Consider the following 27158-nt stretch of genomic DNA (forward strand, 5'->3'; position numbering starts at 1 on the left):
ACATCTTAACAAGCTTCAGGTGTATAAAAGGTAGGGCATTCAACAGTGCAGAGAGCAGCAGCTGGGAAGAGGATGTGTGGCTGAGTCCAGCAGGGGATCCCTTCTTAGTCACAGACCAATTTCTGCTAGGACAAAGGAGCGAGCTAGGGTCACTGACTGGACCAGGAGAGCCAAGGAGCAGGGAGCTGCCGTAGGAGAAGCATGGAGAGTCCGGAGGAGAGGGGCATGCCAAGACACTCGCCCGGTGTGTTTGAGGGGCTGCAGCGTGGCTAGGGAGCATGTCTCCAGAGAGCCGGAGTGAGGCAGACTACGACCTGCTTGCCGTGTCCAGAAAGATGCTCGTTCTGAGGGGCAGGTGGTGAGACCCAGACCTTGACCCAGTGTATCCTGAAGAGACCACTCACCAGCGCCACACTACCCTGTGAGTTTCACGAAAGCAGGTTAGAGAGAAACTCGGGAGAGTGCAGGTGGCTAGAGTGGGAGTTGAAACAGACTAAATTTGCAATGCAGCAAGAAAGTAAAGAAAGCGTAAAGAGCAAAAGTAAACAAAGCAGAACTCAACAGCGAAAGCATAAAGTAAGCAAAAAGCGAGAGAAAGGCGCTAGTCGATAGGAGATAAAGAAAGACAAGAAGCAAGTGGATGAAAAGAGTGCAAGCGAGCCTAAAGCAAGGAAAGGATGCAAGAAACTCAAAGGTGCAGAAAAGGGTGCAAGCGACCCGAAAGCAATGAGTGTGTGAGAAACCCAAAGGTGCAGAAAAGGGTGAGAGTGATACGAAAGTTAAAGGAAAGGTGCAAGTGTGCACACCATAGTGAAAGAGTATGCAAGAGACACAATAAGAGGAAAGCAAAGCAATAAGAAGGTGCATGTGTTCACGGAAAAGAAGAAAGTGTGTAAGAAGCACAGACAAAGGAAAGTGGGTGCAAGAGGCCCCCGCAAAGAAAAGCTAAGAGGAAACCAAGTATCAAGAATGAGAAGAGGGGTTGGAAGTCAGAGTAGTCAAGCCTGGGAGGAGCAAAAAGCATAGAGTTTTCGAAAGTCTCTGATTTTGCCCCATGAAAGAACTGTATAAAAAGGGAAAGGTACATCCTGACAAGTTGAACTATTATTTGAAGTCGGAGGGTCCTAAGCTTGGGAGAGGGAACCCTGAGAGGCCTAGGAAAAACTGTGCCTTATTTAGTTTTATTTAAACATTAGAAGGAGTTAAACCTGGGGAAGGGAAACCCAAGAAACCCTGGAACATTGTGCACTGTATGGATCTGTTGCAAGAACCCTGTGGAGAAGGGTTTCAAGGGCAACCATTTTTGACTGAACGAAGCCTTTTAATATTGGCTGAACTACACCTGATGAGAAGACCACTTTAAACCAGTCTTGGTCTATGTTTTCTTTTGAACCACTATTTTTCCTTTAGGAAAACCCCACATCACATATTGTTAAAGAGTGAAGGCAAACATAGGTTTAGACACAGGCGGATTTTGGTTTTTGACACAGACATCGACAGCCCTTAGAAAGATCAGTCGAGGGAACACCCCCTTTAGAGTTGGGGCCAGTTAGGTATTACACAAATACTACAACTTTATTGAATAACGTTTTTGAAACTGTTACTTTTGAGTCTGTGTCGCTCTTGATACCATACCCGTCTCACAGTGCTCTGTTAACGGGAAACAGTTTCCAGTACTGATAGACTGAAGGCTAGTGGAGTGAAGCTGAAGGCTTCACTTCCCTTGTAAAAAGTCAGGACAGGTTCAAAAGCAAAACGTTTGGGGGTCCACAGAACATGGAGGGAAAGTTGCCCAAAGAAACATCTTTCCTAACAATGAGCATTCAGATTGAGGCAATGTAATCTTATCTTGCTCAGAAGGCTAGAGTTTCCCCTGCCATGCGCCCATTCTATGGATACCCTCCTTTGGAACCAAACTTGTCTGCCTTAGTTGTATTCACTGCCCTTTTCCATTCACTCTATTTTACTTCCATGTGTGAAGGGATCTGTTCTTTATTATTTCATGTATTCAATCATCTCTTTAGCTTTGGGGATACTGGTCCCCCTACGCCCCAAACATCTTTCTACATCAATCACAGGGCTATAGTAATTCCTCTTGAACAAGGGGTGACAGGGTTACTGTTAACACAGACCCCATATTAAGCCATCAAAAAAAGCACCCAATTACAACTCCATGAAACTCCTACCCTTCCTAGATTTGCGGCATGAAGTGTCAGTAACAGCTTACATGCAACGTATCTTTGCAAACACTACAGATTGTACAAAAGAGCAGCAAGTCTGATCCTTGGTGTAAAAAAAGCAAAACCACATCTGTCCCAGCCTTCCAATAGAAGTCAGATTTTACATTGTTCTGCACTTTTCACTGGGTAATCTAGAGCAATGACCAGAAGTACCACTAATAATAATAAATAGGGGATTTATATGGAACTTCATGCACAATTCCTCCAGCGTTCAAGCAATGTAATAATTGGTGTAACCATTATTAATCCTACAAGGTACTCAAGTAATCGACCTCCAGTGGAGGAAGGGACTGAATCAGTATGGCTGCGATACCAAACCCACGACAGACAGTATTGCTCCCAAGGCATGCATGTTGCACTTCAGCAATCTCTGTCTTGATATCGGTTCTCTGAATTTCAGTGGCACCTATCCACGTAAAACCTCAGGTCGGCGAACACGGACCAGAGGAAGGTGGCTCCGGGTGACACTGGGCCCACCTTTCAGAATACCTCAGACTCACGAACAAACATCTCCACTTAAGAAAGGGCTTAAAAATCGTTTTATTGATCAAAGCTTCCCAACCTAATGCCTTGCACTTATCCCTTAAAATTGAGTCCTGCTTTCAAAATGTAGAGCTCTGGATTAGGTGAGGGTTGCAGGGGGGTTTCCCCCCGCATATATGTCCTAATTGACCTTCTAAATTAGGTCTATTCTCCCGAGGTAATTTCTCCTGAGGTCAATTGGGAAAAGGTCAATTAGTATACAACCCTCTGCTAGCCTTCTGTTAATGAGGTGTTTGCACTCTCCTTTGCCCCCACCCATTGTTGGCCCATTTCCACCGTTCTCATCCCCCCCCCCAATCTTTCTCTAGCACTCTTATTCTGCATATGCTGCTGTACAAAACACCACAAATCAACAAACTAAATTTGGAGAAGCACACAGGACAGCTTTCTTTGTTCTTGCCTCCCACATCCATGTGCCTCAGTGCAATACCACCTTAATGTGGTTGTGAATGGAAAGATCACAGAAATACTTACATGCATGGGAGAAGCAGCATCAGGTTGGACACTCTGTATGGAGGGGAAGAAAAAAGTAAAATCAGGATACATTCTTCCAGAGATAATACAAAGGGCATCGTAAAATTAGCACTGAGGTTCAAGAGTAGGTTTCAGATGCTAGGTAAACTGCATTGCAAACATTTTAATGTTTTGAAAATAACTCCTTTCCATATACTTTGAGACCAAACAGAATACTGCTTGATCTGTTTTTCAAGTGGTCATCCCCCTGGCAAAACCTGTTGGTTGAGGGAGGCCACCTATACAAGGCCCACTCCAAAGTGGCACAGCTCTGATGCACCAATGCTGACTTCATTTCACTTGCCCAACAATAACTAAGCAGGCGTAAAGATATTGAGGATGCATTATTGTCCTTTATCCAAGCACAGTATAAGATAGCTAGGATACATCCATCCAACGGGAGACCAGGCACATTTTAAAAGAGGCACTGCCGCTTCCTTGCCAAGTGAAGCAAAAGAGGTTAGGGACAAGCAAGATTGAAAATAAAGCTTGTAAGATCAGGCATTATTTCAAGACCCTAGTGAGAAGATTGGCCAGATCTCTAAAGTATGGGATGTGGCGTATCAGGCAGATGCACAGAGAGCCAGGGCATATGAAAAGTTAGTGCCATTTGCTTATCCTGAAGCTCTTGTTGGTATTTTATGGAACAGAATAAGATGCAAAAAGCATCCTGAAATTAGACAAATTAAGTGCCCTCTTCTTAGTGAGAGTAGGGCATAAAAGCAATAACAAAAAACTGCCCTCATCCCCGTTCTTAACTCTCTCCTTTCTGCACGCTACTGTAAGCACTCCTCCATTCTTATTCTCCTTGATCTCTCCGCTGCTTTTGATACTGTTGACCATACTCTTCTCCTCAACTCCCTCTCCTCATTTGGCCTCAAAGACACTGTCCTCAACTGGCTCTCCTCTTATCTCTCTAACCGCACCTTTTCTGTCTCCTGGGTGGCTCCACCCCTCCCACATATCCTCTCAACCATGGAGACCCCCCCCCCCCCCCCAAGGTTCTGTCCATGGACCCTTTCTTTTCTCACTCTATACTTCCTTCTTAGCTTAGATGATACCCAGCATTTCCTCTCCTTCTCCTCCTTCTCTCCCGACATGCACGATAAACTCTCTTCTTGCCTTTCAGCTATTAAATCCTGGATGTCCTGTCACTTCCTTACTCTTAATGCTGAAAAAACTGAACTCCTTTTCTTCCCTGCCAACACTCTTCTTCCGCCTCCCTCCCCTCTCCTTTTCATTCTCTTTCCCGAATTCCCTATATAGGCTAATTTCCCAAACCTAGCGAGTCCCCCAGCAGCTTTGCCGGATTTTTGGAGTTTATTTTTTTCTCCTGCCAAGAGTGAGACTCTTTTTCTCCCACTCTTAGACATGATTTGAGAATGTCCTTTGACTTTGTAATGTGTTTTATGGGCTATGGGGTCTTTTACTCCATAGGGTTTATTGTGTTTTTGGTAAGTGTGTTACACAGCACCCTCAGTGCAGTAACACAGGGGTGTCATAGTGACCCCCCAAACAGACTCCATACCCTGGGACTGACTACTGTCTCCCAAGGCATGTAAAGTCACCATTGACTTTACTAGTCTTAAATTGTGAACAGAACCAGTACCAACCATCATATTGTGGAAGTACTGGTAGGGGTAATTAGGTTGCCCCTGGGCCTGTTTTTCGAGGGGGCACTGTGCAGTCCCCCCTTGTTGAGTTTCTGGCTGGTGGCAGTGGTTACCACGCATAATATTCCACCAGAATATTTCCTATGGGATTTTCCAATTAATTTTAAACGCACCACTTTTTTGGGTGCAATGTTAAAGATACCGCTGGGTTATTTATTTAATATTTATTCCCCGGTTGGGTCTTTTTGCTAGGACTCGGTTTTAAAATGGCGTTTGTGTTCGCCTCTGTAACTCCAACCCAAGTCGAGCCCTTTGTTCCACTTTTGGCAGGCTTCTGCACAGAAGCCTCCAAAAGTGGTGCCACTTTGTCTGGGTATACAGGATGTGTGGGAGGGGGGGAATAGGCACCCTGGACTGAGTTGCCTCGGCAACTCAAGTCGCACTCTTGTGTGATTGGCCCAGTGGTGAGCCGCCCGGCTCACCACTTAGCATGTTTGAGTGACAGCTAGGACTGGTGAATGGGGGTTTTAAAAGCATAAAAGCAGGGCTTTGGGGACTGGAACTTCATAAGTCGCCACAGGACCTAAAGAATCCGAAGAGGGAGAAGCTGAGCCGACCTGCTACAACGACACCACCAGTGGAGCCCTGCTGAAACGCCTCACCACTTTCCGACGACAGAGAAGATCTTCATCCTGGAGAGTCTGCTTTCTTTGAACTGGTGGGGTTAACCAGTTTGCCCTCTTTTCGCCTTCCTGGATCGTCTCGTGCTCGAATCGCCCGTGCCAAGCACCCCGGCGGCCGGATAGCCACGCTTCACCACTACCGCGAATAAAAGGGTAGTACCTTTTAACCGGGAAACTCTGCGGCTGATTTCTTCCCTGGCAGTGCAACGACCTCCAGCTTTCCTCCATGTCGAGATCTTCTCTTCCCCTGGACGAAGCACCGACTTGCACCCGCTGCCAGGAACAACTGCCCCCGCTGGAGCTTTCTCACCATTTCAGGTACTGTGTCCCGCCTGGTCTCCCTTGCAACAGACTGTCCAAGGTGTCCCGTAAATCCTCGACTCTCTATACTGGGGTGACCTGGGACCTGTTAACTAACTTTTCTGAACTGAACTGATCCAACTCCTTTTTGAACTATCTGCAAAGACGTTTAAAGTGTACTTCAACTGTGTGATCTTGGGCACATTCCGCCTTGCTCTCCCCAAGAGTGGGCCTGGCCTATGAACTTTCTTGCTCTACAGTAGACTCTGCCTTTCTTGACTTGCTGTGGTTCTTTTAAAAGTGTTGGTACTGTGTGCTTTTCTAATTCTGCCTTGTCCTTCCCTTTTTAAATAATTATTGGAGTGCCATCTTGGTTAAGCGCTCACCTCTGTATTGATAATAAGTGGTGTTCTTTTCCTAAGACTTGTCGAATAATTAATCAGGGAGGTGTATATATTTCTAGTGACTGTGTTTGAACTTGCTTGACATATTAGTGCCAGTGTATTTTTACAAGTGTGTTTTTAAATAAATAATGATATACTTTTATACCAAAGCTCTGGTCAGTGTTTGCTTGTGCTACTGTATTTTTGTACCTAATGTATATACTCTATATACTGCCTAACTCTTCTTGAGAGAAGTCTGACTGCTCAGCCACAGCTACCAGGTAAATCTGGGTGGTACAGACTGCAATTGGGTTTACTGCCAACACCTGTAGTCCTAAGCCTTTTGCAGTGGTCCCTAAGGGAACTGAACAGGTTTCTGCCTAACACCCTCCCCTTTTCATTTTCTTTCCCCCCTCCCAGCTCTCCTTCTCTCCCCGTGCCCGCAACCTTGGTCTTCATATTGACCCTCACCTCTCTCGATCTCACCACATTGCTCTTACTGCCAAGCCTTGTCACTTTCACCTTTACAACATTCGTAAAATTCGACCCCTCCTAACCTTTCATGCTACTAAACTCTTAAATGCCTCCCTCATCTTCTCCAGACTTTTTTTTTTTACTGTTCCTCCCTTTTCTTTGGACTCCCCTCCTCTCACCTCTCCCCACTCAAATCTGTCTACCACTCTGCCATCCGCTCCCTCTGCCTTCTCTCACCTCTTGACTCCATCTCCTCTTCTCTCACCTATCTAGGCTGGCTATCTTTTCACTCCCAGCTCAAATTCAAGTTCCTCTGTCTTGTCTTCAAATCCCTCTATGGTCTTGCCGCCCCCCTTCCACCTTTCCTCCCTTCTTACTTTCTATACCCCTTCTCGTTCTCTCCGCTCTGCTAATCTTTTCCTACTCTCTCCTCCTCCACCACCACCACCCTGCGCCCCTACCAGCTTCCGCACTTTCAAATCTCCTCGCTCCCTTCCACTGGAACCGCCTCCCCCTCCACATCCGCTCTTCTCCCTCCTACCCTGCCTTTCGTTCTTCTCTAAAATCTTATCTTTTCCATTCTCCTCCCTAACACCGTTCGCTTCCTCTCCTACTTCTCCCACCGACACATGCCTCACCTCTTACTCCTGTACTTCCTTACCCTCTCCATCCTCTCTTCTCCCTTCTGCCCCACCTCCGGCTCTTATCTAGTCTTATTCTTTCCTATCTTCTTCCTCACACCTTCTTGCCTTCCCCCTTACTGCCGCTTCAACCTCCAATAATGTAAATAGTTCCTTATACTGTTTTCGAGTTGTGATTCAATTGCCATATTATACTTGTTGTATTTTTTCTTGTTCTCATGTAAAGCACTTTGGATTAAATTCAATAAAATACAAAAGGAACCCAGAGTAAGTAAGCAGCTTTTACACATGTAGCAAAGTGCAGGCGAGAAAGTTTAATTAAATGAGAACACAGCAGCGACCACATTCTGCCTTTGACCCTTCTGAACCACCAGTGTAGGAAGATTTTTACCTTAAGAAGAGAGTATTGGCAACTGGCGATAACCAAACAAAACTGGAACACCCAGATGTCCCGGAAGAAGCCTTCGAGCAGAAGGAGGAAACCGAGGAAACCAACAAGGCAAGCCAGGGACACAACAAAGATATTCTCCCCAACGCGGCGGTTACTAGACAGCAAAACAAAAAATAAAAACACAAAAGTCATATATTGTAGTACAAAATGCAGGGAGGAAGTTGTGAACACTGCAACAAGGAAATCAATATCACCACCAAAAGACCTCAAACCTACAAAGGAACCATTGAAAGAGAAGAACAAATTACTTACCCCTGGTAATATTCTTTCTCCTGGATGTTCCTCCCATGGATTCCTCATGTTTGATATATCCATATCCTGCTTTGCAGTCTTGGAAACACATTTCGACAGCAGGGGGTGTTACAAAACTATTTTGTATTTGCTTTTGGTGTTACAAAAGACTATCAATGATGTGCAAATCAGTTCACTCCGGACCCAAAAGAAGCATTCAGTCTTATCTGCAGTGCCTCTTTTTCTGCCTATTAAATTAATTTCTGTTATAAGACTTTACCCCTAATATTAATATATCTTGTCATAGTTCCAGCATGTCATCACCAGATCAAAAAATACGATGTGTAAATGTTTCCCTCATCCTCCCAATGTATTTTGTTATAAATGTTGCTGTGAAAACATTCACTATTAATGGATTCTGTCCTCCCACTGAATTTTCATCTTTGATATATCCATATCCTGCTTTGCAGTCTCAGAAATTATTTTCGAAAGCAGAGGTCACTGTGCGGCATGGCATCAAGTTGATGTCCCTAGGCGGTTACCATTCCCGCTTCCGGACGTGACGTCCATAAGAGTATAAATAGCACGTGCTCTGCCCTTTGCCTCAGTTCTTAGTTTTTCCCTCTTTCTGTAGAAATGAATTCAGGATTATATAACCTGCATGGGCGTTTAAAGAGAGAAGTATATTACAAAATTCGCCCAAAGTCCAAGGGTTAGGAATCCGTTGGAGGAACATCTAGTCGAAAGAAGATTACCAGAGGCAAGTAATTTGTTCCCCTAACTGATTGTGCCCTCTTAGGGATTTCTCATCTTTGATACACTGCCATAGCAGTTTTGGAAATGGAGGTGGGAACAGTGGATTTTTGTCACTATTCACTGATGTTGTGCAGAAACACTATTCCAAACCGAGCGTACTGACCCAACAAAGTATATAAGGAATAATGCTTTGAGAAAGTGTGTACTCAACACCATGTAGCAGCATTACCAACATCCTGCACCGGAAAGAGACGAAGTGGTAGCTACTGCTCTGGTTGAATGGGCTCTCAGGGACATCCTTTCCCGCAGTTGAGTAGCAATCCAAAATGCGGAGGGTGATCAAACAGGATAATGTTTGTTTGGTGAAGCCCAGCCTGTGGCTGGTATAACCAATAAATAGTTGGTAATCTTGCCTGACATTTTCCATCCTAGAAATGTAAGAGCCCAATTTTGGGTCTAGCCTGTCTAACATCTCAAAATGCTTAAAAGCGAGAGGAGGTGTATATAAAGCTGGTATCGGTATTTTTTGTGTCAGGTGAAATTCAGACACAACCTTGGGAAGGAAGGATGGACGAACCCTCAAGACTACCTCCCCCTTGGAAAATATTGTAAAAGGAGGTTAACATGGCAGGGCTTGTGGATCACTCACTCTGCGAGCAGAAGTGATGGCTAACAAAAAGATTGTTTTCGAAGTTACTAATCTGATTCAACAAGAATGGAAACGTTCAAATGGAACTCCCATTAATAAGGTTAATACCTTGTTCAAATCCCAGGACGGGACCAGAAAGGGGACGGTGGGAAATTACTTGTCAATCCCTTGAGGAATTGAATGACAATTGGCATCTTAAAGTAAGAGACTTGCAAGGAGTGCGTTTAAAAATGTATAACGCCACTAGGGAACGTTTGATGGTAGCATCCTGTAGTCCCTGATGCGCTAGGTGCAGCAAAATGGAAAGCACTGCAGGTGTATTGCAAGTAAAAGGATCAATATCTTTAGCTCTACACCAGCTGCAAAGCGTGTTCAAAAGGCAGCAGTGTAGAGCGCTTTTGTTGCTGGTCTTCTGGCCAAAAGCAACACCTCCATCACATCTTCCGAGAGGTCCCAATCTTTGTATCTTAACCTCTCAGAAACCAGGCCTGAACGATCAAAGTTCTAATTTCTGGGTGAAGAAGACAGCCTGCCTCTTGTAGGTCCACTGTCTAGGGAAGACGGAATGGAGAGCAGATGTACATGGGAATTTCTAGACTTTCTAGGTACCACTTCCCCTGGGCCAAATCTGGAACAATTAGGATCATGTACTTGCCGAACTTCCTCAACCTCCTGCTGACACGACAAATGACGGGGACTGGTGGGAACGCATACAGGAATGTAAATTCCAAGTCCACTACGAACGTGTCCTGCAGAGCTCATGTGTGAGCAAATTCCCTGGTGCAGAACAGGTCGCATTTCCTGTTGATGCTGCATACAAGCACATCTACTTGAGGGGTTCCCCAAAGGGCGAAGATCTCTAGAAGGACTTCCTGAGCTAACTCCCACTCGTGGGGGACCATGCTCTGCCTGCTCAGAGTGTCTGCTGTTGTATTCTCTTCTCCGGCTAGACGAACAGCCGGCTGAGAAACCCTGTTTTGTAGTGCCCAAAACCAGAGCAGCATTGCCTCCATGCACAGTGGTAGTGACACTACACCTCCTCTCTTGAGGTAATGCATGGGTGCTGTATTGTTCGTCATTATCAGGACGTCCTTCTCCTGTATGGACAGCAAAAAGGCCATCAGCGCCAGTCTGATTGCCTTCAGCTCTAAAAGGTTTATGTGTAGTCTGGATACTGATGGCGACTAAAGACCACTAATCACAAGCTCTATCATACGAGCTCCCCAGCCCGCGAGGGAAGAATCTGTGACTACTGTTATCTCCAGCTAGGGTTGCCAAAAAGTTCCTCTATCATCACATTCTCCTGTGCGACCTTGCTCAGGACCTTAAGAGGGTGCGTCATGCTGCCTGAGAATTGTGACCCTCAGAATCTGTGGACCCACTGGAGGAATCCCGTCCTTAGGCGGGCTTCTGGCCCCAGGAAAATGGAGGATATCATGAGGCCCAGCAACCTCAGAAAGTTGAATGCAAGTACAGGTTAGGCGTTCTGAAATCTCATTACCATCTTCAAGATAGGTTGAGCCCTCAACTCAGGAGGCAAAGCCTTCCCTGAGGAGTAGTCCAGGACCGCTCCAATGAGTTGTAGCTTTTGGTAAGGAGTCACCTGGGACTTTCTGAAGTTGAGGGAGAACCCCAGTTTGTGGAGAGTGGTAGGTGCTGTTGAGATGTTCTGGAGCCTGCTGGGGAGAACGGGCTCTGATCAGCCAATCGTCTAGGCAGGGAAAGAGGTGCCACAACCACCAACAACGTGGTGAAGAGCATCAGGGCGGAGGTCAGCCCGAAAGGGAGTACTCAAAACTGATAGTGAGAACTGCCAATGGCGAACCTCTGGTTCCTTCTGTGCTTGGGATGTATAGGTACATGAAGAGATAGCTCGGTCGGGGGTCAATCTGTGGTCTTTTTAGGAATGGGAGACAGTACCCTTGGGCCACTGTCTTTAGCGCCCATGTATCTGAAGTAATTCAATGCCATTCTTGCAGATGCTGTTTCAACTTGCCTCCCACCGGAGTACTGTGAGAGAAGTTTTGGGGCTAGAGCTGTGGCAGAGGGCAATGAGGAAGTGGCTGCCTGAAGAGTTTTTCCTCCATGGCCTCTAGGGGCACGTGAGAACCTTCTATGTCTTCTTTGGGTAGCCGGACCTCTTCCCCTTTGTCCAAAAGAGTAGTAGTGAAAATAAAACACCCTCTCCAAGCCTGCGTAGGTGGGTGGTGTTGTTGTGCCTGTCCCTTATGATTTCGCAGCAGCCTTAGAAACTTGCCGTTTTCAATACTGACGTTGGTTTTTGATCGAAGAAGGTTGGACCCATCAAAGAGCATGTCCAGTGGCCTGGACTGGACGTCTGGTGCAAATCTAGACTTTGGTAACCATGCATATCTTTTGATTACCGCACTGGAGCCCATACACCGGCCAACGCAGTCGGATGCATCAAGCCCTGATTGGAGGGACTGACAGGGAGCCTCCTTGCCATCACTCATGATATTTAAAAAAATCCCTCATCTCCCGTTCAGGAATGTTTACTTCAGCCTGGGAAATTATGTTGCATAGAGTGTATGTGTACGCACAAGATGCATTAATGGCTTTCAGTGCATTGCTCCCCGCAGAAAATACCCTCTTTGCTAGTGCATCATATATTTTATCCTCCCTATTTGTGGGAAGGTCAGATAAGCTGCGGCTCATGAAGTGGAGGTAGCTGCCTGTACTACCAAACTCTCTGGAGTAGGGTGTCTGGATAGAAAGTTATGGGCAATTGATGAAGGACTGTATTTTCTTTTTTTTACCAACTCCTTGTTCACACCAGGAATGATATTGGGATTTAGCCAATTTTCTAAAATAAAATACCCCCTTACCCCCAAGAGCTGTGTGGAAAAGTAGCAGAGGCTCTTAAGGAGGGCCTCTATCCAGGATGTCCGTTAGGTCATCCCGAGTTATATACTTTTGTCCTTTGCAGGATGTCACCAGCCCAAATATTCCATCATCCTGTTCATAACGATTGTATGTGCCACATTTGGGTGAGAATTCACATCAGGCGTATCAAATTCCACCTCAAGGGAGGTATCTAGACCACTGGCATCGTTAAGGCAAGCAGCTAGATCCTCTAGACGAGATTGATCAGTGATAAATTCCTCTGGAACATTAGATGGGTATAACGTTATCTTCTTCGTCTTCTTCAAAGATGGATCCAAATCCTTTTTCTGACTGAGGTTTAAAACTCTTAATTGGATCCGAGGTCAACATCGAAGGGTCTTTCGACAAAGAAGTCCCTTAAGTCTTTGGCTTTGATGAAGTCCCAATGGTAGACACTGTCGATGCTACTCGAGACAACATCTTTGAGCTCTTCTGACTCTGGCTTTTGGGTGCACAGGTCAAAGCCTTTGATGATTCCATGCCGGCCTTGAAAGGGGCTGTGGGATCACTAGCTTTCTTTCGAGTGATCAAGACGGGCGGCCTTCAAAAACACGTCCATCCTATTTTGACAAACCTTTCCCATTCACTGAACAATTTCGCATATGGTATTATTTGATATGGTCACAACATGCTGGAACTATGACAATTTTTATTAATATTAGAGGTGAAGTCTTATAACAAGAATTAAATTTAATAGGTAGAAAAAGAGGCACTGCAGATATGTTATTTCAAGACGGAATGTTTCTTTTGGGCCAGGGGTGAACTGATTTGCACAGCACTGATCGTCTTTTGTAAAAACCAAATGCAAATAAAAAAAGTAAAAAAAAATAATGGAAATGCCGACAAAAGCATAATTAGCAAAGTGTGGGCCATTGTTCAATGTACTTGGGAAACCAAAGCTACACGTCACTGACTTAAGTCTAAAAAGGCTAAAATGTGTTCAATATTATTATATTCTTCCTGCAGAAGGGGCATGACTTAGCAGCTTGGACTTTACTGCACCCATTAATTTGCAGACTCAAGCTGCACCATACTATGTAGGCTGTGACGGCATCATGAAGTAAGACACAGTCAACAGATTCAATTTTCTAATTTTGCAGTCTTGACTTTGCCACAACTGTCATCTCCCTGAATTCACTACATGGTGTTAACCCCTTTTCCACCACCTTACTTTCACATGACACTCGCCGGACACCTTAGATTAAGACCTTTGTCACTGCACCAACCCTCCACCTTGAACATGCGCTTTATAATGCTTTCCACGTCCCAGCCAACTCCCTGACCCCAACACCATCCCACCTACTCACTTCCTCCCACCTGGCTACACTCACTACCCTGCCCTGGCAAAATCAACATGCACCCGATCTCATCCAGCCAACAAGAAGGCACCTACCCCCTTGTATCATATCACCAAAACTAGCCTCCCATGTCCACCAACGGCTAGAAACCAGAGACAGCCGCAAGAACCAAGACCACCAGGGACTCCCTCCATACATTCACTCCACCGACCACCAGAAGGAATGCGCACCTCACCTACAGAACTACTTATAGCCGTGCTAAGACTACTAAGTACAACAGCGCAGCCAAGAACCGGACACTACAAACTTCGAGCTGCACCAGCCTAACCTCAGAACCTAACATACGTGCCTCCTTCAAACTTAAGTCCTCACTCAACTCCACCGCGGCCCCTGCACCCAACACCATGAGCAACCAAACACAGATCAAAGGAGCCCTAATCAATGTCAGATCACTCCCCGCCCATGCCCTCGACATTGCTGACATTTTCACACACAACCTCAACTTCATGGCGATTATGGAAACCTGGCTCCATGCAGTGTCAAGGCCAGCACTTGCAGTCCCAGAAAACGACATGATCCTCAGGACAGACAGACCTACAGCAAAAGGAGGAGGAGTAGCTATCATCACGAAAATCTCCTTTAGCATTAGAGAGCCTCCGAACACCACACTACCATCTGGCAAACTACTCTCAGCAAAACTGGCCCTCTCCCCCACCGCCACACTCAACATTCACCTCTTATACAGACCACCCAGCCCCATACTCTCATTCAAGGAGGATCTATCTCAGCTCCTTTCACTCAATAACAAAACCAGCTCCCAAACCCTACTCCTGGGTGACTTTAACCTAGGCCTCAATGATCACATGGACAAGAATGCGCTTTCCCTGCCCAACGCCATCTCAGCTTCCAGCTTCTCTCACCGCATCCACCCTACACACACCAGAGGACAAATCGTCAACTGGCTAGCCGACCTAAACTGTAACACCGACATCACCTTCAACACCCAGTGTCCATGGTCCGACCATCACCTTATCAACTTCAACATCACCAAGAGCACAGAGCACTATAACCCCCCCCCCCCCGCTGGTTGTACCAGCAGCCCTCTCGAGAAACAAAAGAAACATCACAGTAAATAATATATTACCCTTGTTGCACCCTATCCTGACAGACCAAAACCCAGGAACCAACAACCATTCCTTGATGTTTGAACTTTACAATAAAACTGTCTGTGTGGCCATCAACAAACTAGCCCCTTTCTCCTTGCGCAAAGCCAAACCAGCAGCGCACATCAACCCATGGTTCATGCCGACACTCAAAGCTCTGCGCAGCTCTAATAGAACAGCCAAAGCCATCTGGAAAAAATACCCTAGCGATCTTAACATAACAAAATTTGCCAATGCAGCTCACCACTATAAACAGGCTATCCTCCAAACAAAAAGTTCCTCCTTTAATGATAGAATAACCAATGAAAAATCAGGAAAGAACCCTTTGCTATCCTGAGAAAACTATAGTCCCCGGTACCTCCAGTAAATGTCTGCATTAAAGACACAAGCTGGTGCATCAACATTCAGAAAGCTCTTTCTGATAAAATCTCACTACTGTAAGCCAAAATCGAATCTAAAAAGACCACTATCCAACCTGGGCAACAACACCACTCAACAATTTGAATTCTTCCCGGTCAGAAGTCCTAAAAATTATCACCAGCCTCAAACTTTCAAACTGCCAAGGTGACCCCTGCCCTGCAATGGTAATCAAGGATTGTGCCTCTGAATTTACCCCCTTCATTACTAGCCTCATCAATGCCTCATTTGACTGCAGCACTGTCCCCACTAACTTAAAAAATGCCAGGCTACTCCCACTGTTAAAAAAAAGCCATCACTGGGCCCTAATATACCAACCAACTGTCGGCCCATCACCACAGTGCCCTTCCTATTCAAAATTTTGGACAGAGTAGCTGATCTCCAGACCCAAAACTACCTGGAAGTCAACAAGTTCCTCGGCCTTTGGCAATCGGGTTTCCGCCCTAGACACGGAACGGAAACTGCACTCCTGGATCTGAAAATGCAGACGATAGGTAAATTCATAAAGGAAAATTAACCTTGCTACTGCTACTCGACCTCTCTGCAGCATTTGACGTGGGCAATCATAACATTCTATGTAGCCACTTGGAATCAGCAGTGCACCTCTCGCCTACATCTATTCAGTAGATTCAATCATTCCTCTCGGACAGAACGAAAGTCTTTCCCCGAGCGCAGCAGTCCAACCTAGTCCTGTCACCTGTAGCGTCCCACAAGGCTCTTGCGTCTCCCTGATGCTCTACAATATTTTTACCAAGCCCCTATTTGACCGCCTTCATGACGTGGGTGTCACCTAGACCAATTATGCAGAGGACACCCAAATCCTCATTCCCATCACCGGCTCTCATGACCTTGACTCAGCCAACCTCAACATCATCTATCAAACTATCCAAACCTGGATGACACACCACAGCCTAAGCTTAGGACTGCAACTCCACCTAAAAAACTCAATGACGGGTTCAACGTAGATGGCAATATCATAAAGGTCCCAAAAGAAGTCAAATCCTTGGGTTTCTACCTAGACGCCTTAATGCAACCTCCTCAGCAGCAGCCTACACCTCTAAGCTGATTAATGCCTGCAGACCATTCCCATCTCCTGATAGAAGCACCACACTGGCTAGAGCTCTCATTTTGTCCAGACTGGACTACTGCAATGCCCTCTATGTGGGCACTACGAGTCAAAACATCAAAAAACTTCAGGTCCTACAAAACAATGTCCTCAGAGCAGCCTTGAACATACCTAAATCATCTCACATCTCCAACATAAGAAGCAATGGACACTGGCTTCCTGTCCAGAGCGCATTATCTTCAAAACACTCACACTGACGCACAAGTATCTTAACAACCAAGCATCTACCTACCTGGCCGACAAATCATCATACCCCAAACGACCAGGCCCACGTGTACCGCACACAGACACATGCTACCCACACCTAGATTCAAACTTCAAAAAGCATGAGGAACCAGCTTCCCCACAATGGCTGAAAAACACTGGAATACACTACCAGCCAGACTAAGGTCTGAAGACTCCTTCTGGAACTTCAGAAAACAACTGAAAACACACCTTTTTTCGCAGACTTCCAGTAATTAAAGTAGGCCCCCTGCTCGCAAACACATACTGATATGGCTAACCACACCTTACTGTAATGCATATATGTTTACTCTTTATATTTGCTGTATATTGTATATTTGTTACACTGTCTGTTTGGTTCCATGTACTATCTTCACATGTAAAGTTCAGCGCCCAGATGCCACTGGGTTCGACGCGAAACATAAATTGCAAAATAAATACCATTATTCATAATTGTTCATCGCGCACTTTTCACTTTGTTCATAAGTGTTCGTCACTTGCTTTCATCGCTTATTCTGTATTTTCCAAATGCTCATCACATCTTGTCTTTAGTTCGGTGTTCAATATTACTTGTTGCACTCTTAAAAGTATCAATTACAATTTGCAGCTTGTTCGGCATTCATAAACCCTCAATTTGGTTTTCAAGTCCAACGGTCGTAGTTTTCAGTTCGTTCGGCATTAACATATGCCTGCTTGCAGCCCCTGGAGGGCCCCACTATGCAGCTGCTGCTCCGGGTGTCTTCTTTCTCCTCTCCAGCTTCTTTTTGCTCCTCTTGTGCTTCTCGGGAGCCCGGCAAGCAGTGCTTGCCATTATGGAACCTTGCTCCTAGTTGCATGTAGCAACACTCTTCCTTCCCGGAAGCTACCAGCGGCCTGCAGGGCTTGGGAGCCTTTAGTGTCCCACAGCTCTGGCTGCGGACACAAGGCAAGGGGTACTGCAGGTGTTTCGACCCCCTCACGGCACGCTCGGGCCCCAGTGTCTCTTTCACCCTTTCGCTGCACACAGCGTACTTCCTGCCAGCCCCTCTCGAGCCTGCTCCACGTCTGCCAGCCGTGTCCTGTCCTCCAGACAGGTTTCTCTCTTCTGTGTGGCAGTCTCTCCTTTTACGCACCTGGGGCCTGTTAAATAGTTGCAGGTGCAAGTCATTGTCTTCAGTTGCCTGGCCATAGATAAGCCCATCAGCTGGATATGCCTGGCTATTGCAATGGTCTTCTTCCCCAGTCCTCTTCCTCATCTCAGTACCAAAGGGGTGTGAATGAACGGAAGTATGCATAACTCCCTGTTTCTTCCTTGTTTCGGCATTGATATATTTCTCTGCGATAACCAGAGGCTGAAGTGTGTTTAACCTGTCCCAGTTGATCTCTACCTCGTCTCAGTATAATAATGGCATTACCGATGTTCATTTTGAGAGGTGGGGAAGGGTTGGGAGTAACCTATAAAGGCTGTTGGGACTGAAGTTGCATTGTGAAAAGGGAATGGGGAATACCATGTCTCACCACAGGACGCCCTCTCCCACTCCCTCGCATATCCACCCCCAGCATTGGGATCCATAAGCAATGGTCTTTCTCTGGCCACCTGAGCAGAGGATGTCGGGGAAAAACGAAGTGAGGATGCCCTGAGGTTTCTCACAAGGCCCAAATAGGCTAAACAATTGTAAGGTAGCTTGGTAGCTCATTTAGACGTGGTGATGCAGTATGGGATGGACTACTCCTTTTGGAGTGCGTTTAGACTGATATGAATAAAGTGTTTTCCCTTCTGTTACAGCACCAAGTCCCTCTCTTTGTTTGTAATAATGTGACCCCCTTTCACGTTTTCTTTTTTTATGTCTTGATCTGCTTGTTTCAACCCTTTTCATTCAAATTGGCACAACTAATTCTCACAGCATTTCAACAGTTTAAAGCAATGCACCAACCATTTCAAATTTCCTCCTTTCACCTACTCCTCCCCACAAGAAAAAAAACACACCACTTCTCAGTGCCTACACACCTTGCCCTGATCCTCTCCCTTGTACATGTGTCTGTTCTTTCCAATGTCTTTGGACTTTCCTATCTCAAGCTCAAATAAGTAAAATCTTCCTCATCCTGGTTGGACATGTTCGCCTACCCATCTTCTCTTTCACATAGTTTAGAAAAGGGGATCATGTTCTTATAAGAACTCTATTCTAGTCTCTTGGGTTGCCATGACCTTCTCCAGTGCCATAATGCACCATACCCTAGTGAACCACTGTATCAAAGAGACAAGCTTGGGCCTACTCCAGTTTGCCGTTATGGTCTGTTTTGCTGCAGTCAGTAAGAGAGAAAGCCGTTTCCCGCTCGGTCAGCCCTTCCTCCCCCTGCCATCTTTATGTCAATCCCCAGAACCAGACCATCAGGATCATTTGATGTATCTCCACCAGTGATGGTCTGGATTTTTTATTGCATCTCCAGCCAGAAGTGCTGGTGTTTCAGGCATGACCAAAATATAAAAAAGTGTTAGTGTTCTCCACTGTCCACATTCCCTCCAACATTAAGAATTCTCCCGCTGTCCGAAGGGGGAAAGGCTATCAGGTGTCAAATACCAGCGGTAAATCACTTTTAATTGTGATTCTGCCTAGTCTGGGCTGGGAAAGGTTTGCCACTTTCTAAAAGATCTTCCCACTTCTCCAATTAATAGTTTAGCTCTTTGTGTCATTATTCCCTAAATTGACAGTTGAAGCCCTCCTTCTGATCACTAAGTAGACCGTATATTTCCGAGATTAGACATCTGATGTATTCTGTTCATTTCGTGGAACAACTTATCACATTTTTTGAAGGGCCTCATAACCTTGGTCTTCACTGAGGGATGGAGCAACCAATGTCACAGTTGCAATATCTGAACCTTTCACCTTTCCCAATTCAAAAATCAGCTTTACATTCTTCAAATGTTCTGAGTGCCCCTTCCAAAAACCTATCTTTCGCTTTAAAGCATCTTTCCCAGTTCCACTCTTCATAAGCTCCTTTTGCTGAACCTGATATTTATTCCTCATTAGCCCTTATAGGTGAGAATGGTGAGGGAAGAGTGGTGTTGCCCTCTCCTGTAGCATTTATATCCCATGCCTCCATACTGGCATTCATTATATTTGTGAAATTACCATACAATGTCCTATGAACACCCATTTTTTTCAGAGGTCGCTTTCATCCATTCTAAAATAACGCACATTTGTGCTGCTAAGAAATGGCATCAGGGAATCCCAACCTCCCCCTCGGATTTGGCACCATCAATATATTTTTAACTTACTTGGGCCCTCTTGAATCAGTACTTCCAACAACTTTTTAAGAGATAGGGCATCCTCTGGAAGATGTTCATTTTTTAAAAATATATATTTTTTGGTACCTGGCATTTCAAAAGTTAAACTATTTGATAGATCGCAAGTCAGCATACACTGACATGATACATCACCTGATACACATTACTAACAGTAACCACTACAGTGCTGTGGCACACAAATCTTTACAAACCACAATGAGTCGCAGTTGCACCTGGGCATACCACTTATTGTTCAGAGTCACTAGTAGTTGGTTTCTTCAGCCAGAATGCTCAAAAATCTGAGAGGTTGTCAGGGATTGTAGTCTCCATGCCTCTTCCATATTATTTACCCATACAATCACGCTGATCCATCGGACTTCCGTCGGTGCACATGAATGCATCCAACGCCGCAATATACATCTCTTAGCAAGAAAAAAAACAAACGATGCAGTATTTTCCTCATATTGGTGGCTGCCCCCATCATACTGGCCGAAGAGGCATATCACGAGTGAGTGAGTGGAATATCGAGTATATTCCCTAATGCTAGACAAATTACATGCCAAAATATGGTTGGTTCAGAACACACTCCAAAACATGTGTAAATAATCAGCATTCTCAGAGCGACATCTAGGACCTGTGCCTTATCCTCCAAACGTATGTATCCTTGCCGGTGTGGGAAGATGTTCATTTTTAGCACAGCAGTTTTACTTAGCCAAGAGAAGCTCAAACCTGCCCAATATGCCAGTTCACTCTTAAGGGAGCTATATATTTCTGGGTGATTGGCGCTTTGAACGTCAACAAGCTTCAGCGTTAAATTGATTACCAAACACCTAACAGAGCTCTCTGCCCACCTAAATTGTGTGCATTTCTTTAATTCATCTGGTAGGTCCTTCTTGATATTCAAGTTCAAAATTTTGCTTAATTTATTTTAAAACCGGATACCTCTCTAAAGGCACTCAGTTCAACCACGAGTACTGAGTTCTGAGACAACCAGTGTTACATCGTCTACAAATAATGAGATCTTATGTTATGTTTCCCTATCGTAATTCCTTTGATTGCCCGATTGTCTCTCAATTGTTCAGCCAAAGTCTCCATCATAAGTGCAAAAAGCAATGGGGGCAGGTGACACCCCTGCTGCAACCCTCTGATTTGGTTAATAACCTTCAATAAGTTGCCTTTCAGTGAAATCCTCTAGCCCATGGCGCCCTGTAATTTGCTAGTATCAACCTCAATGATTTCGGAACAAAGTTAAACTTTTCTTTTAATACTTCCTGCAGGTATCCCCAATCCACTCTGTCTACTGCCTTTTCTGCATCTAATGCCAGCAGTATCGAGCGGATCGGGGATGCATGTGGTTTAGCTATGAGATGTTGAACTCTTCTTATGTTGTTGAATAGATTGAGCAGTGTGTGGTGGGTCAGGAGGACACAGACTCTCAGGACATTTGTGCCATGCATTTATTAAAAAATAAAGCAAGCATATAATTCCCTATCACTGTGGGGTCTTCCCTGCCTACTTTACTACAGTGCTCGTCAGTTGTGAGTAAATGGCCAAAAGAATCCATCCGATGTCCAAAGCTATCCGAACTGGCCCTACCACTATTTTAATCATCAACTAAAGTCAGGAGAATGACTCCCTTCTCCTGGTAGTTGTGCTTATGCACTTGTGTGGTGTTCTTTTCAGAGACCTGAGCAATATGCAATCCTTAAATAGTCTCTTATACTCTGTTTTAACTCCGTCACCTCCTTTTGGGGATTATCTTTTTCTCCTCTTTGTAAGGGTTCTTTCTTACTCGTCAGGAGCCTTCTCTCTTAATTATCGGATTCTGAATGTACTTGTATCGTGTCCTTTTATTTTGGGGTTTTTGTTGTCCGAATGCTTATGGGTCGTATTTTCACAAAGTGGTCTTTCTTGTATAAGGTTTATTTTAGGACCTTTCTGGTATTTTGTTCCTAAGTGTCTATCTTTATTGTGTTCCACTCTCTGTCTCTTGGATATTGGGTAGTCTTCCGCTTTTCCCAAGTTACCTACACTCCAGTTCTATTTCTTTCACTCTTGGTGCTTTCTGTATTTCCCTTTGCCACATTAACATAGTTAAAGGTTATCCACTTATTTTCCACACTTTCGTCAATTGCATGGGTCACACTTAGATGATATTGTGAATGATAGCATGGGCCACACTTGGTTGGAATTGTGAACATTGTCCATAGGCGCATCTAGATGGGATTGTGGATGGTGGCAGGTGCCACACCTGGATTGAGCGGTGGATGTCGGCACGTGCCACGCCTGGATAGAGATGTGAACGTTGGCATGTGCCACACTTGGATGGAATCCTAGACACTAGGCGTTGCATCTAGACAGATGTGAGTGTTAGTATGTGCCACACTTGGATAGAAATGTGAATGTTAGCTATGCCAATTAACAAATCCACTAACAATTTCATCCTTCTGCATATACCTCTCAAACTCTAACCAAGCACAACCAGAAGCCTATAAACACAACAATCCGCACAAACTTCACTACACTGCAACAACAAAACAAACCACACATGTACTCGCACAACAGTACACAATGGCTACTGACCATAAAACACCCCAAACCCAGCCAAAGGACCCACCGGGATGAGGCCGCCAACAGCACAACACTGCTCTCTTGCACTTTTCCAGCGTATTCCCACTAACTCACCCCCCCTTCCCTTTTTCAGAGCCGCCAGAGCGCCAGGGGACCACTCCGGTGGTGATAGTGCGCGGTACAAATATCCTTTAACATTAACATAACATTTGTACTGGGACGAGTTGCATTACTACTATAACCAACCCCTTTTGGCTTCCCGGTATTATTGTTCTCCCCATTACCTTCAGTATTGTAGGAGAACATCTCTGGTGCCTTTCTTTGGTTTGCTTCCTGCAATGTCTGCTTTGTGTGCGTTTCTTTCTCCTGTTTGGCTTTTCGATACTGCTGCAGGTAATCGGTTTGTTTGGTGCTTCTGCTCTGAGGCGGTCTCGTTTAAAGGGCAACCTGCCCGCCATAATTGCTTTGTGGTCACGCAAAGAACAAGCTCTCCGGTTGAGCAGTCTCAGTTTCCTGTTCGTCTGTCACACCTGACTTCCAGCTCGTCCTGCTTCACTATGGGGAACACTATGGGGAACACAGAACTCTGGGGCGATGGACACTGGGCAGGTCTCCCTTGCCTTGGAGTTAAATGAGGACTCCAAAAGGGAATTTATTGATGAAAAAGAAAGAAGTGACAAATTGAGAGAAAGCGAAATCAGAAGGACAACGGGAAAGAGCGATAAGATAGGAAAAGAGAAGAGAAGAAACAAGAGTATTGCTTCGCGAGGGGCTGCTGCCACAGAGCGTATTAAGGAGATGACAGGCTAGGCTGCAAATGCCAGCTGTCGCCCGGCATGGATCTGAACAAACAGGCCGTGCATTGGATGTGGCCTGGGTTAAATGACGACCCAGCGCGGGGCCACCACGAGAACACTGGCGTGGCCTTGGAGGCAGCAGTCCACCTGGGGCCCAGCCCAGAGGGGCCCGGAATGGGAGGAACCCTGGGCCACATAGTGAGGGAGCCCGTGAAGAAGCACCCCAGCCCATGGCATCTCGAGTAGGTGTCTCCGTACCAGGGCGCGGCCTGAGAGAGAGCAGTCCACCCGGGGAACAGACCGGGTGTACTGAAGAAGAGCAAAAGCCCCAGGCTGGGTAGCACGCGGTGGCCTGGGTGAAGAAGCTTGCGCCTTCAGCTTCACTTACTTTGCCTTTTGCTAATTTATTATGGGGAAACCGTTCAGGCCATCAGAGTCTCAGTACTGGGAAACTATAATTCCCTTTTACAATGTTTGCACCTTTTTAACATTGCACAAATCAGTGCAACAGGGATACGTTTTTAATCATTCTAGCCCTCTACATTTCGGATTTTTGGCTACTTTTACAATGTTTGCATTATTTTTAGTGCGCAAGGTTGCGTTTACCACACCGGTAACCAATAGTTTACCTCAATTAGACTACTTCTGGTAGTTTGAATGGTGCAGATCCTTACTATTGGTGGGCTTGGACTTGCTTCCAGGCTGGCTTTTGGATAAGAAGAGGACTACGGCAGCATTTTCTTCAGTTCAAAATTTGACCCGAACAGCCAACTGAAGATTCAAAGAAGATTCCTGAAGAGGGCTGGCATTCCTTCCTGCGTCTGACCCGGTGAAGCCATGCTGGCCTACCTGACCTCCGAAGACCAAGAGTGGTGCTTCAGGCCTTGGGCTAGTGTGCCCTGGCCCACCCAGTGGACTGACCAGCTCTCTCATGGGCAACCTCGCCAGAAACTTTGCCTTTCTGCCGCTGCACCCAGAACTTCATGATTGCCACCTTAAGGTCTTTCCTTCGAATTTCAGCAAGAACCCCAGGCATCGCCTTTGTCGCCTTAGTGCAGAGACCGTAGCTGTAACTCGCGATCCCCGTCCTATGTAGTGTCCTGAAGAAGCCTGCATCAGTGAATCTTTCATTTCTTCATCGTGAGGGTTTGCAACTTTCATCTGGACCGGACCAGAAGAATCCTTGCACCCGCAGCTCCTGGGCACCGCTCACTGGAACCAGCTATGGGAAATCCGAACTCCAGTGACCCAGAGTCGCCCAATCAAGTAATCTGGGAAAATCTGAGTCAGGGTGGTAAGTAAAGGCAAAGCATCTGTCCCCCGCCCCCTAGCCTCCCACCCAACCTCCACAGGATAACATTGGGAATCAGTACCTGTGTATCCTAATATTACATGCTACTGCATTTTGATTGTTGAACCAGGGTAGTATTTTCTGGAAGATAAGAACACAATTTACTTACCTAGTAACCTTGTTAAATATTTTCTTTGAACTATCACCAACACAAGTAAATTTAGAACTTCCTTACCGAAACTACATTTGGGCACAAGACCCCATTCTTCTTAGGGATTGGACTGCTTAAGTTAGGAGAATTCACTTGTGACTTGGTTCCATCTTCATTGCATTTGTTTATTTAACTCTTACGTTGATTAAGTCATTTGAATGCATTTTAAGAACCTATGTGAATGTATAGGTGTTAATTATTGAGTATTCTGTGATATCACCTGCTGGTTTCAGTTTTCAGTGTGTGTAAAAGGCCTAGAATAAATATTTGTATTTTTATACATACCTGTCTAAATGTGATTTATTGTGTATCATATTGTGTGGACTGATTGAGACACCCTCACCTCACTCGCACTCTCCTGAGAATAGCCTTGAATGATCTCCACATTTAACTTGTTGGGGTTTTGGCTAAGCTCTGTGTTCCCTGTTCACTAGAACAAGGGTGGTCCTCCTAAAAGCTGTCCACCTGGCCAGATTCTATAATTCCATCTTAACATCTGGATCCCCAGGAAAATCGGAGTTGGGGGGTTAAGTAAACGAAAAGCATTTGTCTCCCCTGTCCTTCATAGGATAACATTGAGCACAAGTCTGTTTGTATCCTTCCATTCCACTGCTTTTTTGGAACCTGAATTGTAAAACCTGAAAGATAAGAACACAATTTACTTACCTAGCAACTTTGTTGCATCTGTACTTTTGAACAATCACAAACACAAGTAACTTACCTGCTACAGATACATTCTCGAGAGACGGATTGTGACTTTTGGGCACAAGGCCCCACTCCTCTTAGGGATTGGACTGCTGAAGGACAAGTTACTTACCTGTAACTCTTTTACTCCAGCATGGGTCTGGCATGGATTCACATGCTCATGATTAGTGCCGTCGTCAGGCTGTATTTCTCTGTAATATAAAGCAGTTTAGCTTTAATCTAAAAACGCCATGTCGCTTGTATAGCCTATTGCCGTCACTTTAGGTCATACTGCCCCATCCAATGACATCCTAAAGTGAAAACCTTGGGCATGATGGTTAACTCTGCGGTAGATTCTCATGCCCAGACCAGCTATCTCCAAAAAAACACGGCTTATTATCTCAGGCTAATGAGATATATCAAGCCCTTCCTAAATTAATGTAACCTGGCGACCATTGCCAGAGCTATTATTTTATCACGGCTCGACTATGGCAATGCACTGCTGTTAGGGGCCTCGTCTAAGGACTTAGCGAGATGTCAGGTGATCCAGAACAGTGCGATTAGGCTAGTAAAAAATCTGAAGAAGAAAGATCATGTCACCCCCGATAGGATTTCCCTTCATTGGCAAAGAGTAGAGGAACGTATAAAGGTTAAGGCTCTTTCTTTGGTCCACAAGTGCCTCTATGGTAAAGCACCAGAGTATTTGAAAAACAGCCTAGTCCTCTACACACCCAGGAGAAGTCTACGATTGGAAGGAAAGTGCCTCCTGGTCGTACCCAATTTCAAGTTGAAATCGGGGTTGGGTAGATCTTTTCTGGTACTGGCACCTAAATTGTGGAACAGCTTTCCTGATTCACTGAGGTCAGAAGCAAACCACCTTGTATTTAGGAAACGGATGAAGACACTCCTCTTCAGATAAGATCTCTAGCGCTAGTGGCGGTCAGGTCTTCCATGCCAACTGTTTCGCGTCTCTTTATGCCTGCTTTCTTCTCTTCTATGTTGTAATGTTCAAGCGCCCTGATGCCCTCGGGCTACCGGCGCTTTATAAAAATATATACATACATACATACATACATACATCCGTCCTCATTAGCTCCACCCCTGGTGGCCAACTTCAGATTTGGTTGCACACGTAAAGCGGTAGTAGGAACCAAGAAGAGCCAAGAGGGGAAGGAGAGAAGGTTTGCATGTGAATCCATGAAAGACACATGCTAGAGAATAAGAGTTTGAGGTAAGTAACTTGTTCCTTCTCCAGTAGGGGGTCTTACATGCTCATGAATACGATTACATAGCAGTCAACTTACATAATCACGGGTGGTGGCAAGGCTCAACAGAAGCAATACTCTTACCCCTGGAACAGAATCATATCATGCAAAAAGTTTGTAAAGCACTGCTTGTCCAACACAAGAGTCCTCCCTGGAATTCCTGCTGAAAGGGGCACCTAGGGGTCCCTTACGTCTATGGAAACAAGGCGAGTCACCACACACGATAGATACGCCAGACACGAGGTTGTATTCCCAAAGCTAGGGTTTATTGCAAAGCAAATAGTCTCAGTTGGCCAACTCGGTCTCACGCCCCACAACGTGTATCTCTAGACCTCGAGGGACGCAAGAGAGTGAATTACGTACATTAGTTACATATATACAAAATGCATATCATACAGTCAGCTATGACATGTTTAACACCCCCCTTTATTGGGTTTCTTTGAACTCGGTGTGATGATGGACACTTT

The 27158-nt window shown here is 45.4% G+C and overlaps 1 protein-coding gene across 2 annotated transcripts in view; it reads right to left on the reverse strand.

Moving 5' to 3' along the window:
- PCNX3 (pecanex 3) overlaps positions 1 to 27158 on the reverse strand; it is a 1956057-nt gene that overhangs the window by 1202999 nt on the left and 725900 nt on the right. For both annotated transcript variants that reach the window (XM_069644841.1, XM_069644840.1), the window contains 2 exons: positions 7782 to 7935; positions 3258 to 3290 (listed from right to left, as the gene is read on the reverse strand). In XM_069644841.1, the coding sequence (XP_069500942.1) occupies positions 3258 to 3290; positions 7782 to 7935 (187 nt within the window). The remainder of the gene's footprint in view (positions 1 to 3257; positions 3291 to 7781; positions 7936 to 27158) is intronic.

This window comes from Ambystoma mexicanum, chromosome 2p (genome assembly GCF_040938575.1).
Source record: "Ambystoma mexicanum isolate Mex_15411 chromosome 2p, UKY_AmexF1_1, whole genome shotgun sequence".
NCBI lineage: Eukaryota > Metazoa > Chordata > Amphibia > Caudata > Ambystomatidae > Ambystoma > Ambystoma mexicanum.